General features: G+C 37.8%; 1 protein-coding gene across 3 annotated transcripts in view; it reads right to left on the reverse strand.

Moving 5' to 3' along the window:
- The window catches only part of UTRN (utrophin), a 563,065-nt gene that overhangs the window by 363,334 nt on the left and 181,144 nt on the right, over nt 1–18,587 (reverse strand). For all 3 annotated transcript variants that reach the window (XM_077776104.1, XM_077776105.1, XM_077776103.1), the window contains 9 exons: nt 16,578–16,693; nt 15,579–15,739; nt 10,991–11,194; nt 9,932–10,113; nt 9,084–9,234; nt 7,608–7,727; nt 5,199–5,300; nt 494–601; nt 33–212 (listed from right to left, as the gene is read on the reverse strand). In XM_077776104.1, the coding sequence (XP_077632230.1) occupies nt 33–212; nt 494–601; nt 5,199–5,300; nt 7,608–7,727; nt 9,084–9,234; nt 9,932–10,113; nt 10,991–11,194; nt 15,579–15,739; nt 16,578–16,693 (1,324 nt within the window). The remainder of the gene's footprint in view (nt 1–32; nt 213–493; nt 602–5,198; nt 5,301–7,607; nt 7,728–9,083; nt 9,235–9,931; nt 10,114–10,990; nt 11,195–15,578; nt 15,740–16,577; nt 16,694–18,587) is intronic.

Raw genomic sequence — 18,587 nt, forward strand, 5'->3', positions numbered from 1 at the left:
TGACACAACATATAATCCAAAGCAAAAGGTACCTGGTTGGAGGAATCTTCCAGTCTCTGAACCAAAGAATCCCATCTCTGAGTTAGTTCCTCTGAGTCACTGTTGATCTTCTTAGATGCTTTGGGATTATCAAGTAACTGACCCACATCCTGGCCAATCTCACTCAGCTGATCCAATGCCTGACGTTTCATTTCCATGTCTTCCTTCAAAATCTAGTATTTCAAATATTTTATATTAGATGACTCCCTCTTAAAAGGACTCTATATTCCTGCTCCCCAAGCAGGAAATGTAAACATATATTTTATAGTAAATTTACTTGCTACACAGTTCAGTAATGCTAAAACAGAAGATTCCTGGTTCTAGATCATTATATGGCAGCATTCTAGTGTTGGTTAATGACTCAATCTGTATTCACTAAACTGCACAAACCAATGACACAGACACTAAAATATCAGAGGCTTACAAGACCGTTGCTGACATTGACACCACTTACAGCCAGTCGTCGAATGCTGACACTCAGTTCCTTTTGGTCTTTGAAGTTGCTCGTCTGGACTTTATTTAAAGCCTCTTCTTTTTCAGTAAGCCAAGCTTTCAACAAGCACTACATGTAATGACAAAAGTTAGAAATATATTTAGAGAATCATTTGGGTCATTCAATTCAATCAAGTTCCCAAATCTCTAACGTTTATGCTGGTAGAGGCTTCAAACACCTAGGTTGTTTACCTAGGGTAAAAAGGACTTCAAACACTCAAGCTCAAGGTATGAATGGCCTAATATCTTTCTTTAAGATATTACCCTTCTCTGATTTGCAACAGATCAACCTGACATTAGCCCTACAAGTGAGTAATTAAATTAATTCTCAGAGACATAGGTAGATCTAAAAGACTAAATCCAACTATGCAAATCTCCAAAAGAATCTCATTAAAACTCTCCAGAAGTAGGAAGACTCTTGGGAATTGTCCTGTCCCAGCTCCTCATTTTAGGGAGGAAAAGAGAGATAAGCCATTATATGTCCAAGAATACGTGGCTAGTTAATGAGGGAATCAAATCAAACACCCACACCCTAAAACTAATGATTTTTCTATAGAATTCAGAAAACCACAGTAATGTTCCAGGCTCAACAACAATTGTGATTATAAGAGAATGTTTAACCATAGTCCAAAGCCAACGTACAGATATTTAAACCTCATTGGCCAACATGCAGAAGATGTTTAGCAATATAGAAAGATAAACTTGAAAGAGGGGTGGAAAACCACATGACTGCATTGAGATAATTCTTCCCAAAATATAATGTCAATTGCAGAAGCTCTTTTCTATATAGTTGGAAAGGAAAAACCCCAGTTCTGTGTTAGCAGTGGGATCAATTCATTCTCTGCTTTATTTATCAGTTTATTTAACCACTATTCCCTGCCTCTATAGTCCACCAAAAAAAAAAAAAAATGAAGATTAAGAAATTAAGTGGCAAATACAGATCCTGTCCTCAGTATAATAAAGATAAAATATGCCCATAAACAACTATGACAAAAGAAAGTACAGATACCACAAAAGATATATATATATGAATGACAGTTTATTTTGTATTTATAATACGTAAAATATATAATATTTACATTATAAAACAATATTATATAATGTGTCCGCATTATATTTTAATTTGGTAATTAAACACACACACACAATATCATGGCAATTGCAAAGGAGAAAAGATGACTTCCAGGTTGGGGATAGAGGGGGAGGGGGAGGGAGTTTATAGATGACTTCATTTCCAAAAAATGGAACAACTGGTAAAAAGACATTCTACAGCAGATACCACACCTTAAACAACAACAGAGAGGCTAGAAAACAAATGAAATACACTCACTCTTTCCAAAACATGAAAACAACAACACCACAACCCCTGAGGAATCCACAACGTGCAGCGCACTGGGACAGGACACTGAAGAAGAACCAGCACTACTCTCGTGGCCCTGACAGCCTAATGATGGGCTACACGCTGAGGACTCAGCATCTGAACCTAAGTGCATGGAAGGACACAGGGAAAATTAAAGTTGGAAAGGTAGGTTGGAATCCTCTACAGAAGATCCTGGATGCCACACCCAAAACTGGCCTACCCTGCAGAAGTTTGGAACTAATTCTCAGAGCCCATTTCTAACTACCTTAAAGGGTCTGCAACCAAGTGAATGATAGTCCCTTGAAAGATTTTTTTCTAATGTGTATTTATTTGGGGGGGAGGTGCAGAGAGAGAGAGAGAGAGAGAGAGAAACACAGAATCTGAAGCGGGCTCCAGGCTCCAAGCGGTCAGCACAGAGTCCTGAACTCATGAACAGTGAGATCATGGCCTGAGCCAAAGTAGGACGCTTACCAACTGAGCCACCCAGGTGTCCCAAAATTTTTTAATTCAGATTAAGTTTATTTGGTCTCATTCCATGCTTTTCCATGCAAAAGCAAATTATGCGTATATTAGGTACCAACACTGGCTCCAATTCTACATCTTAACATGATTTCCAACACTAACGCTTAGCAGAAAGCCATTCAAAGGTTAGCTTTATTTTTTTTATTTTCTTTTATAGTTTACTGTCAAGTTGGTTTCCATATAACACTCAGTGCTCATCCCACAAATGCCCTCCTCCATGCCCATCAACCCCCTTCCCCTCTGCCCTACCCCTATCAGCCCTCAGTTTGTTCTCAGTATTCAAGAGTCTCTCATGCTTTCCCTCCCTCCCGCTCCCCAATTATTTTTTCCCCTTTTCCTCCCCCATGGTCCTCTGTTAAGTTTCTCCTGTTTCACTTATAAGTGAAAACATATGGTATTTGTCCTTCTCTGCCTGATTTATTTCGCTTAGCATAACACCCTCGAAATCCATCCACGTTGCTACACATGGCCAGATTTCATTCTTTCTCGTTGCCATGTAGTATTCCATTGTATAGATAAACCACATCTTCTTGATCCATTCGTCCGTTGATGGACATTTAGGCTCTTTCCATGATTTGGCTATTGTTGAGAGTGCTGCTGTGAACATTGGGGTCCATGTGCCCCTATGCATCAGCACTCCTGTATCCCTTGGGAAATTCCTAGCAGTGCTATTTCTGGATCATAGGGGAGTTCTAGTGTTAATCTTTTGAGGAACCTCCACACTGTTTTCCAGAGGGGCTGGACCAGCTTACATTCCCACCAACAGTGTAGGAGGGTGCCCGTTTCTCCTCACCAGCATCTAGAGTCTCCTCATTTGTTCAGTTTAGCCATTCTGACCGGCATGAGGTGGTATCTCAGTGTGGTTTGATCTGAATTTCCCTGATGATGAGTGACACTGAGCATCATTTCATGTGTCTGTTGGCTATCTGGATGTTCTCTCTGGAGAAGTGTCTGTTCATTTCTTCACTGGATTATTTGTTTTTCAGGTGTGGAGTTTGGTGAGTTCCTTACAGAGTTTGGATACTAGCCCTTTATCTCATATGTCATTTGCAACTATCTTTTCCCATTCCAGTGGTTGCCTATTAGTTGTATTGATTGTTTCCTTTGCCTTTTCCTTTTTATCTTGATGAGGTCCCAATAGTTCATTTTTGCTCTTGAATTCCTTTGCCTTTGGGGATGTGTCGAGTAAGTAAGAAATTGCTGTGGTTGAGGTCAAGGAGGTTATTTCCTGCTTTCTCCTCCAGGGTTTTGATAGTTTCCTGTCTTACATTGAGGTCCTCATCCATTTTGAGTTTATTTTTGTGTATGGTGTAGGTGTAAGAAAGTGATTGAGTTTCATTCTTTTGCACGTTACTGTCCAGTTCTCCCAGCACCATCTGTTAAAGAGGCTGTCTTTTTTCCATTGGATACTCTTTCCCTCTTTGTCCAAGATTGATTGGCCATACAAATATGGGTCCAATTCTGAGTTCTCTATTCTATTCCATTGGTCTATGTGTCTGTTTTTGTGCCAAGGTCAGTTTTAAATCTAAAGTAATACAAGTGGCCAAAATACTAGTCACTTTCTATTTTTAAAATATTTTTAAATTATTTCCAAATTTTAAATTATTTTACTTCATAGAAGAGTAACACAATTGTCTTTTGTAATAATCAATACCTTCTCCTGTCACTACTGGAGTAAATTTATTCTATGTGACTCTTTGGCCTGAATACAATGGTCCAAGTAAATGTAAATATTTATAAAGTGAAATGTAAATATTTCAGAAGTCAGAATAAAATCCATCATAGGCTTCTTAATAAGAAAATTCTGGCCAAAGATTGGGGGACAGGAGGTAGTGATTAACAATTTAAACTGGGACAAATTTTGCAACCTACTTTTTTAAGATGTTCTCTCTGCCACCATATTTAGTAAACCACAAAACATCATATACTTGTTTTCATCCCTTGAAAAGAATATAGTTGCTTTTTGTGGATGGAAATGAAATCCATTTAAAAGAATCTAAATGGACACTGAGATGTGGGAATAAAGTATCTGCTTATTTTTGAAAACCACAAATGTTTGACATTTTGGAGAAAAGTTTTGCTTATTTGTATTCTGTTTTGACGGTTATTCTTCTGGAAGGATGGAGGATGGGCAAAGGGTCACCACTCTGACTGAAAACTTAAAGAGGCAGCTTTGTGCCAAAAGTTCATTGGCAGCTATAATCCTTATTGGAAAGAATATAGTATTAACCCAGTATTAAATTAATGGTGTCGCTAAATAATATTTTCTCATTAATTTCAGTAGTTATTCTGGCTGAAACCAAGAAAAATTGTTGTGATTTAAAATTCAGAAAGCATGGAAACTAATTTGACAATAAACTATTTGTGAAAAAAAATAAAATAAAAAAATAAAATTCAGAAAGCATTGAGTGGATTCATTTATTCACTATTTACCAAGCTAAAAATGCTAGGCCCTGTGTTGATACAAGTTCAAAAACAATACCCAACAGAAATATAAAGAAAAATCATAAGCATGAACATAGTATGTCTAAAAATACTGGGATTCTAAATAATGAACACATCAAATTAAGTGTTACCACAATAAAGCCATATAGTATTATTTCCATGAACAAGCTACATGATCAGTTATAAAATGCATAGAAATCTAATTTTTCAAATAATAAAAATTATTTGTGTATTTTCCTTTCAAAGGGAAGTAAACAAGGCAAGTTTATTGTAATGCCATAATTAAAGATGGGTTACTTTCCACCAACTGTCTTGTCCATTATGGATAACAGTTTCATACCTGCTCTTCCAATAATTCCTGCCACAATATATTGATTTCTTGCAACCTATTCCAACGTTCCTCAGTCCAACGGCACACTGCTGTCCAGCGTTCACCAAGTTTCTAGTAAAGGAAGAGACCATCCTTTGTCAACAGTTATAATGATCCTTAAAGAAATTCATGCCATCCACTGCTCTTTACTACAGAGTAGCAATTTATGAAACATATTTTTATAAAAGTTGCTTTAAAATAATAACAGACAAATCCTGTAAGTTTGTAGAGGAGAAAAACTAATTTCCATAGACTTTAACAATTTCACATTACATAGCTAGAAAGTGGTACAACTAGAACTCTATCTTTCAAATGTTTATTTTCGAGAGACAGTGCACGTGGGGGAGGGGCAGAAAGAGAGAAGAAGACAGAGAATCCAAATCAGGCTCCAGGTTCTGAGCTGTCAGCACAGAGCCCAACACAGAGCTCAAACCCAGGAACCCTGAGATCATGACCTGAGCTGAAGTCAAGACGCTTAGCCGACTGAGCCACCCAGGTGCCCCTAGAACACTATCTTTTAAACTTTTGACTCCAAAGTCCTGTTCTTTCCATATCACTATGATTTTTATATGAGAACTTGACATTTTTACACATATCTTCAAAGTAGGGCATACATATCTACTTTTTGTGCTTCAAACTTTTCAGGCCATAATTTTCTTTTCAAAAAAGCATTGCATCAACCACTTTTTATGTGCCAAGAAAATTTTCACATATAATACCAAAATTATGAAAAAAAATTTAACCTTATAAAAACTTTTTTGAGCTTCAATAAAATTTAAAAAACGCTTAATTGATTTGTCCTGTTTATATTACACAAAAATCAGGAACAGAATCTTATATCAGTATTAACAGTGCTAAATAAATACATTTGATTGTCTAAAAATCATTATTCATGGGGGTGCCTGGGTGGCTCAGTCAGTTAAGCAGCCGACTTCCGCTCAGGTCATGATCTCACAGTTTGTGAGTTTAAGCCCTGCGTCAGGATCTGTGCTGACAGCTCAGAGCCTGGAGCCTGCTTTGGAGTCTATGTCTCCCTCTCTCTGACCCTCCCCGACTCGCACTCTGTCTCTGTCTCTCTCTCTCTCTCAAAAATAAACATTTAAAAAATCACTACTCATGATGACTTTCCCAACAGATTATTTTATTACCATCTTATAATGATTAACAGATGCTACATTTAATTTCTACATTTCTTACATGTGCAAATAATTAGTTAATTCATATTATATTATTTCAATATTTAATACCACTGTAAGCTTTGTAGAATGCAAAGAGTAGAGAAGTTACAGCCAAAAGACAGGTCTCCAGTCTTGGTATGAACATTCAATGCCTACTTAAATCTCAGTGGCATCAAAGATCTTTCTGAATTTCAGTTTCCTCATTGTGAAATAGGCAAGACACGAATGCCTATCTCTCAGGTTATTGTAATAACTAAGTACAACTACACCAATAATTCTCAGAACCACTGCCCAACTTTAAGTGTTATAAAAGAAAAAGAATCTCATATGATGAAATTATAGCCTGAAAGTGAGTGAAAATCATTTGGCAACACCATATTGGGTAATCCAAATATTGTTCAAATAAAATACCAATAACACTCTTAATAAAGACTTATAAAGATAGACCATAACCTCTGTGCTAAAGCAACAATTTGTTGGGGATCCCAAAATTCTTGTTGAAATTCAGGCACTGATCCACCAAAGAAACAGGGAATTAAACCCTACATGGCTGAAATTCTCAAATTTCAATATACACTTAAGTGCCAATCCACAGGACCCACTCCCAGGGATTTAAGTGCCCCAGGATCTACATTTCAACAAAGTCCTCAAGCAGTTCTGAGCAAGAAGTCTATAGAGTATTTGTTGAGACTGCTTCCCAATCTTGTTTCCATTTTGCATGAGAAGCTGGGGACCACAAGCAGCCCTGCCCATCCATCCCCAGGGTGGAAGAGAAGGAAAGATACAGAGGTACTTCTGTAAACCCACAAGTTCTAGGACCCCAACTGGGAAGTACAATTTAAAAGTTAGTCTACTTCTTCTATTTTTGTGTAAGTTCTTTAATGTTTACTTTTAGTTTGAGAGAGAGAGAAAGCACAAGTAGGGAAAGGGCAGAGAGAGGGAGAGGGAGAGAATCCCAAACAGGCTCCACCCTGCCAGCACAGAGCCTGACTCGGGGCTCAATCCCACGGACCACAAGATCATGACCTGAGCCGGTATCAAGAGTCGTATGCTTAACCAGCTGAGCCATCCACACCCCACGCCCCAAAAGTGAATCTACTCTTCTAAATGAACAGTGAGATAGGACATGAAGAACAAGGGTGCCATATAAGGGTTTCAGACCACAGAGTCCTTGTGAGTATCCCATCTCTAGGGTCCATACCTGTAACTGATCTTCGAGAACAGCCGTGGCGCTCTCACCACTGTTTTCATCAACAATCACCACCATGTGCGTTAGTGAATTTACCTTCACCTGTTCAGCCTCAAGATCATTTTGCAAACGCTAGAGAAAAAAAAAAAAAGATACACCATCATTTCTACTCCTTTCACATTTACCTCTTTAAAATCCACTCAGCTGTCAGTAGTAATTAAGGACACTTAATGAGGCATCGTGTTTAAATTTTCAATCATTACCCTAAGTGTTCTACTAATGAAACAAGGCCCTTATACATCTTTACATTTCATTATGAACCAAGGCAGGTTGAAAATGCAGTGTCGTAACAGATTGCAAATGGGATATCATAACTTTTATTCCAACTTCTGGCAAAAAAAAAAAAAGTTGAATAGATGACTTGAATGAATATACTAGAAATTAAGATAAGAACATAGAACTGATAGGACAAAAAAAACCCTTACATATGCAGAGTCAGAGATCATTTTAGTGCAGCATAATATAAGGTGAGAGATAAGTAGAATGCTATTTGACAGTCAGAAGCTATTCAGATTAGCTACCCAGGAAAGCAATTCAGGATATACAAATGCCTTCCATTCTCCCCTCTCCCATGGGAAGAGTATGCAAGGTCATAAGATGCCTGTATATAGGTAATTTGTTTAAAAGCTACCAATAGTGTTGTCAAATGCCTCTGAATGGTGTTTAATGTACCTAAAGTTCTATCAGTTATCTAGATATTCCATTGAAAACTAAAAGTTTTCAAACAATTTGCAGGGAAGCTATTTTATTTGACTTTGAAAAGTTATCTTCTGTGGGACCAAATTAAATTATCTACCAAATTCTGATTCCTCATCTAGTGTCTGATATTCTCCTATACCACAGAAAAAACACAGCTTTCATTAAAGGACTAGGGACAGATAAATCTGGGGCTTTGCTTTTTTTTTTTTTTAAATATTTATTTATTTTTGAAAGAGAAAGAGCACAAGCAGAGGAGGGGCAGATAGAGAGGGAGACACAGAATCTGAAGCAGGCTTCAGGCTCTAAGCTGTCATCACAGAGCCCAACCCAGGGCTGGAACCCATGAACCATGAGATCATGACCTGAGCCAAAGTCAGAAGCTCAGCACCCCCACCCATTTGCTTCTTTACCCACACCCTACATTACTGCCAACACACTAGAATCCTTAACCACTTACAGGTCCAAAAGAAAAACCCTTGAAAGCCTTGGGAACACTAAGTACTTTCATACTGGAACGATACATACTTCTATAAAACTGTACCTGCACTTTCATCCCTTGCTTAGAAAATCACCCCCCCACGAATTCCACCCTAGCGGATACTGAATAAATGAGAACACTGAAGAAGTGTCCCATCCCTGCACTGATGATAGAATCATCAGCCCCTGAGAATGCTAAGTGCTGTCTTTTCATATTTGATGGGGTCTAAAAGAAATATGAGCCAGATTTACTTTATGATCTTCTAGCAGCTTTTGTAGGGATTTTAAATCATCATCCAGGGGGCAGGTTTCCATCTTCTGAATGCGTTCTTCTGTGAGTGTCAACCAGGCGGAGAGCTGCTGCAGCTGTTTCTTCTGCAGTTCCATCAGCACGTCATGCAGCCTGTCCGGGGACAAACACGCGTCATCCCCACTCCTTTTGCCCTTTGCAAAGGCAAACACACGCTCCAGGCACCAAAGAAATGGGGTAAGGGAATACAGTTTTGTCTAACCATTTAAAGTGTCATTTAGTCTTTCAAAAAAAAAAAAAACTTGTACTTTCTTCCTAAATGGAGTCCATTAAATGTGGTCAAAGAATGCAAATAACAGCACCCTCTATTCATATCAGAATCATTGTTTCTTCAATCAGGAATTCCTGCTTATTAAATAGGTGGAAATTGCAATGGAATGAAGCTTGCTCCCTAATACACAATACATGAAATAAAATGAACCATGGGAAAAAAAAAACTGCCTTACAAACTGTTACAAGAGGGAATTATCGATAAATACTACATAGTCCCGTCTTCGTCTCCAGTTAATGGTTGGCCAATTTTAATACTGCAAAGAGATAACTACCCATATGAACTGTCTCCTCCTTTTTGCTAATTTCTGTATTCCAACTTCTGCCTTTTCATTTGGTGAACATATTGAAGAGGAAACAAAGATCACACACAATTCCAGCAGCATTACAAAAAGAAAAGTACAAATTTTACAAGGCAAGTTCCAAAATTACCTCGTCTTCAGACATGCAGGCTTTGAGTAAGCTAAACTACGCAATGCAGTCAATGGGACAGAGTGTTAGTTTCTTTGCTTCCACTCACCGGGACTGTCTGTCCATACTATCCACCCTAAGTGCCTCCCATCTAGCATTCAGCAGGGTCATCTGTTCCTGAATCTCAAATTCCTCTTCATCTGACAGAGTTCCTTGTGTTATCAGCTGGTTTCCTGCCTGCAGGACACTCCCCACACTGCTCTGGTGTGCGGTCAGCTCCATCATAAAAGCCTAGAAAGGTAAATCATTACGATTTGTGAGCTGCTCATTGAAGAAAAAAATATTAATAAATTGTTAATGCCTAATATTAATGCTGCAGGAAAAAAGTCTCCATGTAGAGCATAAATAAAATAGACTTTGATCCAATTGTTTAAGCTCTGAAGGTAGGAAATACGCAGCTGGCCTCAGTAAAAAGGGTTACAGATCAAAGAGAACAATAGCTGATACCAGCTATTTTTAAATAACTGTTGATTATGCTACTGACTCTGAACATGGGATAAGAAAACAGCATAAATAAAACACAATGCTCACCCAAGAGGAACTGCGTAAGGAACAGTACCATTTCTATTATTTTCAAATCAAAATAGCAAATCAAAACCTGTCAATTAATACACCCACCCGAAAAAACTACTTAATCAAAAGGAAATCTCCATGTAAATAAATCATTACCCTACAATATAACATATATCCTCAAACCACTAGGAAATTTTCATTCTATAAAATTATACAGGAATGGATATGACATTTGCTTACTCATCCAATACATAAAAATAATCACTTTCTAGGGAATACTCAAAACCTGAAGATCTGGTGTATTGATTAGCCAGACTGCATTTTAACTATTACAACAGAACTATAGCTTCAGAAGGAACGATCCTACACATGACCTGTTGTCAGTGGCGCCACAGAACATACAAGTCATAAAAAGATTACAATCTGAAACCTAATTCCAACGCAGGGTTAATCACCCATCCCAATTTTATACCAAAGCCCTATTTAAATACCACATGTCCTGTGGAGCAGAATTCAGTGAACAACAAGTTATCAGGGTAGATCCCCTGAATAAGGCACAGGTACACGGTGGATACATCAGCTACAGATTATTTACTTCATGGGTAGCAAACTGGTCCTTGACTTCTTCCACATCATCGGAAATATCATCCTGCTCCTGGAAAGTATCCTCAGCGGAAAGCAGCCAGGTCAGTACTTCCTCCAGGGCTATCTGATAGCTGTCCAGGTCCATGTCCACCTCAGTGACAGTGCTGGGGGTTTCAGCTCGGGGACTCTCGTGTTCGTCCTCTGGTGCCGAGCTCTAGGAAAACAACCCCAAGAAACGTCCACAGCATCATGAAGGTGTTCAACAAAGACACACTGTCATGGAGAACCTTAAGAGAGGTGCCACCATGACATAGGCATCCATCCAATTCTCAGGGGCTGGGCAAGCAATGCTATGAACCAGGCAGGAAGCATTTATTAAAAGCATGCTAGGAAGACAACGAGTACAAAAGTGCAATACACCCATGGATTCTGTTCTCACGGAGATTCTAATATAGTTGGAGAGAAATAAATAACCCACATGTATCACTTCTGAACAAAAATAAAATGGCTATTAGCAGAGCTATAAATTCCATGGATCAAACAAGGGATGCTATTTGAGTTCAACAAGGGCTAAAATAGAAAAGTTTTACAGAGAATTTGGAACATTTTGGGCCTTGAAGGATGGATATAATTGAAGGAAAAATAGAAACTGGAACTCTGTCTTGACCCACAGTTTTACTGAATTGCACTTAGCATTGCATTTTAGACACTGAAATACAGCCACACATGCAGACTGTTGTACTGATGGTATTTTCTGAGGCAGTTGTCCTCAAACTTACTCACTGGCCTTTTTTTAAGGACCCGTGGAATAAATTCACCTTAAGTTCTTCCTAAGCAATAGAGTATTTTCTCATACACTTTGAATTTTAGAACCAAACTGACAATCTCACTCATTGTTCCTGTTCGGAGCAAAACTTCTTTAAAATCTGTGTACAGCCTGCCTCCACCTTATTACTTCTCTTCCACAATTTGTACATGTTTCAAACATACAAAATATAGAGAGAACAATATATGAAATGCTCACATATTTAGCACATATAGTTTGTCAACAATCTTGTTCACTCCGATTTGGTTTTGGTCCCCACTACTCACCTGAAAAGGCTTTTGTCAATGTCATCAATAACCTTCCCATCATCTTTAGAGTGACCATGTAATTAAAACAACAAACTAGAATGCTTTTGATAATAATGGTGCTAGGACGACACAAATAAACGAGAACTATTCCAAACAAATCCAGAGATCTGATTACCCTAAGTCTCTTAAGCTCTCAGTAGCATCCAACATGGCTGACCACTCCCCACTATTTTCAGGCTCTCCTTTCCCTGCTTTGGTAACACCACATTGGCTTTCCTCCTGGTTAAATAGTATTTGTCAACCTCTAAGTAACGAATCTCCTCAAAATTAAGTCTTAGGCCCCTTTTTCTTTTCTGTATACTTCGTTTCAGGGGTCTCATCCATTCCTATTGGAATGGCACTTAATTCCTACAGCTAAAAACCTAGCGAGCCCACCTTGGCTTCTGTCTTTCACCTCCCACATTTAATGTGTAAGCAATCCCTACCTTCAAAATCTATCCAAATCCATCAAGACCCTTCCACCTCCACAAAAACTGATATCTGTTCTCAGAGCTACAATTGCCTGCTAATCACTGGCCCCCCACACTCCCACCTCTACAATCCACTTCTTACACAGGAGCAGGAGGACCTGTGGAAAACATAATCACATCATAAGACTTCCTTGCTTAAAATCGTTCACTGCTTTCCCAATGCTCTTAAAACACATTATAAAATTCTTAACGTAGTTTAGAAAAATATCGTGACAGCAAGAAACAGTGTGTGTGTGTGTGTGTGTGTGTGTGTGTGCGTGCATGTGCGTGAGTGCACATGGGTGTGGGGGGGTGGATTTCAATAGTTAATCAGGGAAGACTTCTCTGAAAAAGTCCCAACAAAACAGAAAAGACGAGAAGTTTGTCATGCAAATAGTAGGTAGATGGAGGAGCATTTCATAGACGGGAACCCACATGTATAAAATCTTCTGGAAGAAGAGGGAAAGGTCCATGAGGACCACAAAGCAGTGGCCTGAGATGAATTACAGAGGTAGTCTGGGTCTTGTAAACTATAAGAGAAGATGAGGCCTCTGATCAGCATGAAGGCTGGAACAGAAAAAAAAACACACAGCAGAAACAATCCAGCAGAAAAATCAGACAGACCCGGGAAACCACTTGCAAGAGTTTAAAAAAAAAAAATGAATCAGGGAGCACACAGATGAAACACTGGATAATTAAGACACAGATGGTGCCAACAACAGAGAAGGGAAAATGAGGTAAGTTCTGGACCTAAAATCCTGAAACTGTGGAGATAACCCTGGAGATAACTGACTACCAAACCTCTATACGACAGTGAGGACATCTGAGAACAAGGACAGTTAGTGACCAGCTAACAGTCACTTAGACACTAGTTTTCATGAGGGGTGAGATGGAAGGCATTGTAACTGCAAATGTTCAGAAGGTATTAAGTGAAACATGGGAGGAGACTTTCAACTGAAAGTTTGATTTAGAGAGAAATGCAAACATTTTTTGCTGACCACCTAATGGCTCTATAGCATATGTTTGTAGGAAGAGCCAGAAAGGAAGGCTGGCTATCAGCGATCACTGGAAAGTAGCAGGTGGCAGACTCTGTCAAAGAGTAGATGATTAAAACTTGAGCACATTTTATTTCTTCAATTAACTTATTTCAGCCTCTAAGGCACTAATGAAAGTACACAAATGAAGAGGTTAGTGTTAATATACTTGCCCTTAATCAACAAGCAAATGGCTTCTGCAATTCTTATCATGTAATCCTGAGCACTAAAAAGAAATGATTATTTTATCTACACATCATGAAAGATAAATGAAACTTTCTTGCTTTTTAAGAAGGAATGGCCTTAACTATATGAAGTAAAATATCCCATCTTTCTGACAAAAGGTACTCCGATCCCATAAAGAAGTGATTTTAAAACTAAAAGGCAACCTCAGAAGATTATCTGAATCACTTAGCAGGCACATCATTAATGGAGGATAATAACTACACTACTAGAGACAAATGCTTCCCAGCATTTTTTTCAGTCAATTATAAAACATTAGGGCTTTTCCTTAATGTCATTTGATTTTCAAAACTACCGAAGAATCCTGGGTTCAGAATTGCACACATCTCTTGCCCTCTCTCCCTCAAGAAGTTATTTTATTTTTCTGTAAGTCATGATATTTTCTGAAATGGAGAAAATAAAAGGATTGGTACCTACTACCCAAAGAAAATCTGAAATAATAAGTAAGTTCTCCAAGGTTTGGAGAATTAAAATAAAGTGTTATGTCGACTACAAGACCATTATCATTATATGAGAATTAACCTTTTTTTTGAGAGAGAGAAAGAGAAAGTGAGCAGGAGAGAGGACAAAGAGCAAGAGAGAATCCAAAGCAGACTCTGGGTTCAGTGTGGAGCCCAAGACGGGGCTCAATCTCACAATCCTGTTATCACAACCTGAGCCAAAACCAAGAGTCAGACGTTCAACCAACTGAGCCACCTAGGTGCCTCCATCTTTAAAAAAGGAACTTGTTGAATGAGAATGAATCAAACGCCAAAAGAAATCTAGAAGGATAAGTTATAATGGTGATAGCTGCTGTTTATTGAGGGCCTATTATTATCACAGTCGGCACTCTGAGTTACCTTTATGAAGTGGGGTGATTTTATCCAGATTTTGCAGCTGAAACTGTGGTTGAAAAGGTAAGCAAGAAACAAAACAAGTAGTAACAGGGATGAGTTTGGAGCTTCAAATCCCATGCTTTCTCTCTAAAATGTACTTCTTATCATTCTGAAATCCATGTGTATCCCTTGGTTTCTGGGTTGCTAACACATTAGACTAAATGACTTTTCAAGGTCTCATCCAACTGTTAAAATTCTCATTTTATGAATTAAGAGAACTGAAACAGAATAAGAAACAGAGTAAGAAAATATAGATTGATTTAAGACAAGAAAATTCAGGAAGAAGAATTCATAACTTTATATCTCCCCCCCAAAATACATTTATATCCTGATGAATAAAACCATTCTAAGTCCTTCAATGAAAAACTCACCCAGTAGCCTATTGTCAACTACTCCTCCTAAATGAAAAGAGGAAATAAAGCTTATGTTTTGATAGCCCTTGTGAGAATACAATGATAAAAATCTTTTCTTCAGAGGCAAAAAAAAAAAAGATTAGTACTTAGAACAAAACTAGGCTGATATGAGAAAAGGCAACTTCAGCACGACAACGAAGAAAAAATGAATAGATGATGGGAAAACGTTAAGTTCTTAGGCATATCATGCAGCTGCATGTTCCCAGCCTTAGACTCTAACTCCAGCTTTACTGTGTAAAATGATGTATGCTCCTTCCCAATAAAATCAGTTGAGCTACAGTTTTCCATTGCATGCATATGACATTTGATAGCACGCTGACTGATAAACTGAACTTCTTATGCCTATGTAAGCTGAGAAGCCAAGATGCTCTCTGTCAAGAAAAAAACCCTAGTATGTAAGAGAAAACCAATATGGCAAGTCAAACTTTTTAATAAAAAATTGACCTGTACCTGTATACTAATTTCTCCTTCTTCACATTCTTTCTTATATTTCCTTGGGAGTGTCTCTACTTCACGGATGGCATCTATAGTGACTTGCTGAGGAAGCACCTCAAACAAAGATGTTAAATACATAATTATGGATTTCTTGTCAGGAAGCTGAACAGCAACATCTAAAAGGGGAAGAAAATAAGAACCAGCTTAAATTAGATGTCCAAAATATGTGAACTGCTCAATATTAGATATAAAATAACTATCCTTAGTACCCATAAACAATACTAGTATATAATGCTTGAAATACCATAGCTCAGTAAATTTCTATTTCATGAAACAAGAGATAAAGGCAAAGATGAATCTTTACTTTGTTCAATATCCCATTTCTTAAAAATATTCCCTAAAAGCTTCCCAAAAATGCTCAAAGCTAAGCTACCATTTAAGATGACACAGACTTTATTGGGGCGCCTGGGTGGCTCAGTCAGCTAAGCGTCTGACTTCAGCTCAGGTCACAATCTCACAGCTCGTGAGTTCGAGCTCCATGTTGGGCTCTGTGCTGACAGCTCAGAGCCTGGAGCCTGCTTCAGATTCTGCATCTCCCTCTCTCTCTGCCCCTCCTCTGCTCATGCTCTCTCTCAAAAATGAAAATAATCATTAAAAAAAATTTTTAAAGATGGCAGAGACTTTATTTATAATAGGAAAATAAGTCTAGAACTCAACTCTGCAACATTTGTAAATGCATTAAATAAGCCAAATACTGAATTGCTTCTCTAATAATTATATTTCCTAAATCTCTAAGTCTTATGCTGTTAGTATCAAGTAACTAATCTCAAATGACATAATTACATTTCCTCCCAATGCATACTACAAATTAACTATAATAGTACCAATAACTTGTCTCCAATTAAATAGCTTGCACCATACTCAAAAAGAAAAAATACATCACAATTCTCATTATTCTTTTCAAAAAGGAAAGAAGAAGCAAAAGCAAGATTGAAATTAAACAGCGAACAATACCTTCAGGGTCTAACAGCCTTTCAATTCCCAAATAAGTTTGAGCCTTGCTGAAGGCATGTTCAAGTCTCTCAATTGGGGACATTTTGACAACTCTATCCCAGTTGAAGAGATCGGGTCTGAAATTACCATGCAAATAAAACTGAGTAAAGATGAAATATATGACATTGCTATAATCTAATAAACTTCAGTTTTAGATTATTTCACTTGTGAGTTTAAATTAAGAAATTTATGTTTTAGGGCACCTGGGTGGCTCAGTCAGTTAATCATCTGACTTCAGTTCAGTTCATGATCTCACAGTTCACGAGTTTGAGCCCCACATCCCCACTGTAAGTGTGGAGCCTGCTTGGGATTCGTTCTCTCTCCCTCTCACCCCTCCCCCACTTGCACGTGTGTGCACATTCTGTCTCTCTCAAAATAAATGAACACTAAAAAAAGAAATTTATCTTTTATATCTTAAAGACTTGTAATACTACTTTTTAAAGTAATTTATAATATGAAAACAATAGGTAAAACACTCTAAATTTCTAATATTGGTCAAATATGCCATTTAAAACTTATGAAGTAACCAATGAAAGATTAGAAATGGTATATGATATTTTCCAAGTAGTAAAAGAAAAAAAGGGAAGAGGAACCTATAAATATAAGACAACAAAGAAAAAAGATACAGAAAAGGTAAAAGAAATGAAAAGCTTAAAACAAGAGGTAAAAATGAAACTAAGTACGTGAATTATTACAATCAATGTTAATGGACTAAATTCTCCAATTTAAAGACCAAGATTAGCAGAATAGAAAATCCAGGTCTGATCTGCTCACAGGATATTCCTACAACTAGGCCCTCAGAGAACTTTTCACCAATTATCCTCCGCCATACTACCATTGTCTAGTATTTCCTTTCTGTCTTGATTTCCTTTTAGTCCCACAAATTGGACATTATTGTTACTGATTTACCCAAACGTTTATCATTTTCTTTGTACTCTATCTGTTCTTAGATAGAGTGGATCCTAGATCCACTTAATTTCTAGGATTTGCCACCCCTATGCTCAGTCTCAGTCCCTTCTCTGACTTCATCTCCTATTCCTCTTCCTACTCATGCCCCTGTACCCACTGACTTCCCTCTTGCCCAATATGTTTTTCTTAGCACGTTTACCATTTCCATATGCTATGCAACTTACATTTTCATTTAATTGTCTTCCCCCTTTATTTGAACAGATATTCCAGCAGGACTGGGATTTTTGCCTGTCTTGTTCTCTGCTGTACATGCTGTACCGAGCACAGGCACTCCACACATACTTGCTGAATCAATTAAGTAACAGCTGGGTAAATGTCTGGGCTAAAATTTAAGTTGTTTGATAACATTTCTAAACGAACTAAAAACAGAGTCCAACCCTCTTAAACTAATAAAGGAGAAGTAAAAGACACTTGAATGTAGGAGTTCATTAACTAGATAAAAAGTAAAATTTTTAAAAAACTACAGCAGATATTAGTCTCGTGGTAAAACACTGAAACCATGCCCTTCATTATGTCAAACAAAACATTCTGCTCACTATCACCAATTCAAATCAATATTGTACTGAAGGACAAGGCACAAATGAGGAGGGAAGAGAAAAGAAGAGGAGGGAAGAAACTATTATGATTTATGGACAGTCTAAAAAAAAACTACTAAGGTACCTGGATGGCTCTGTCAGTTAAGTGGCTGACTTCGGCTCAGGTCATGATCTCAACGTTCATGAGTTTGAGCCCCACGTCAGGCTCTGTGCTGACAGTTCAGAGCCTGAAGTCTGCTTTAGATTCTGTATCACCCTCTCTCTCTGCCCGTCCCCACCACACACACACACTGTCTCTCTCTCTCTCAAAAACTGAACATTAAAAATTTTTTAAAAAACATAAAAACATTTTGTAAGATTTGTAAAACTTTCTGTAAAATTTTAACAAGTTTTCAGATCTAAGATTTAGAAAAGTCAATTTTTTTTTATTTATAAGCAAAAAACCTACAGGAAATGGGACTTGAAA

Source organism: Crocuta crocuta, unplaced genomic scaffold, assembly GCF_008692635.1.
Source record: "Crocuta crocuta isolate KB4526 unplaced genomic scaffold, BGI_CrCroc_1.0 scaffold25, whole genome shotgun sequence".
Classification (NCBI taxonomy): domain Eukaryota; kingdom Metazoa; phylum Chordata; class Mammalia; order Carnivora; family Hyaenidae; genus Crocuta; species Crocuta crocuta.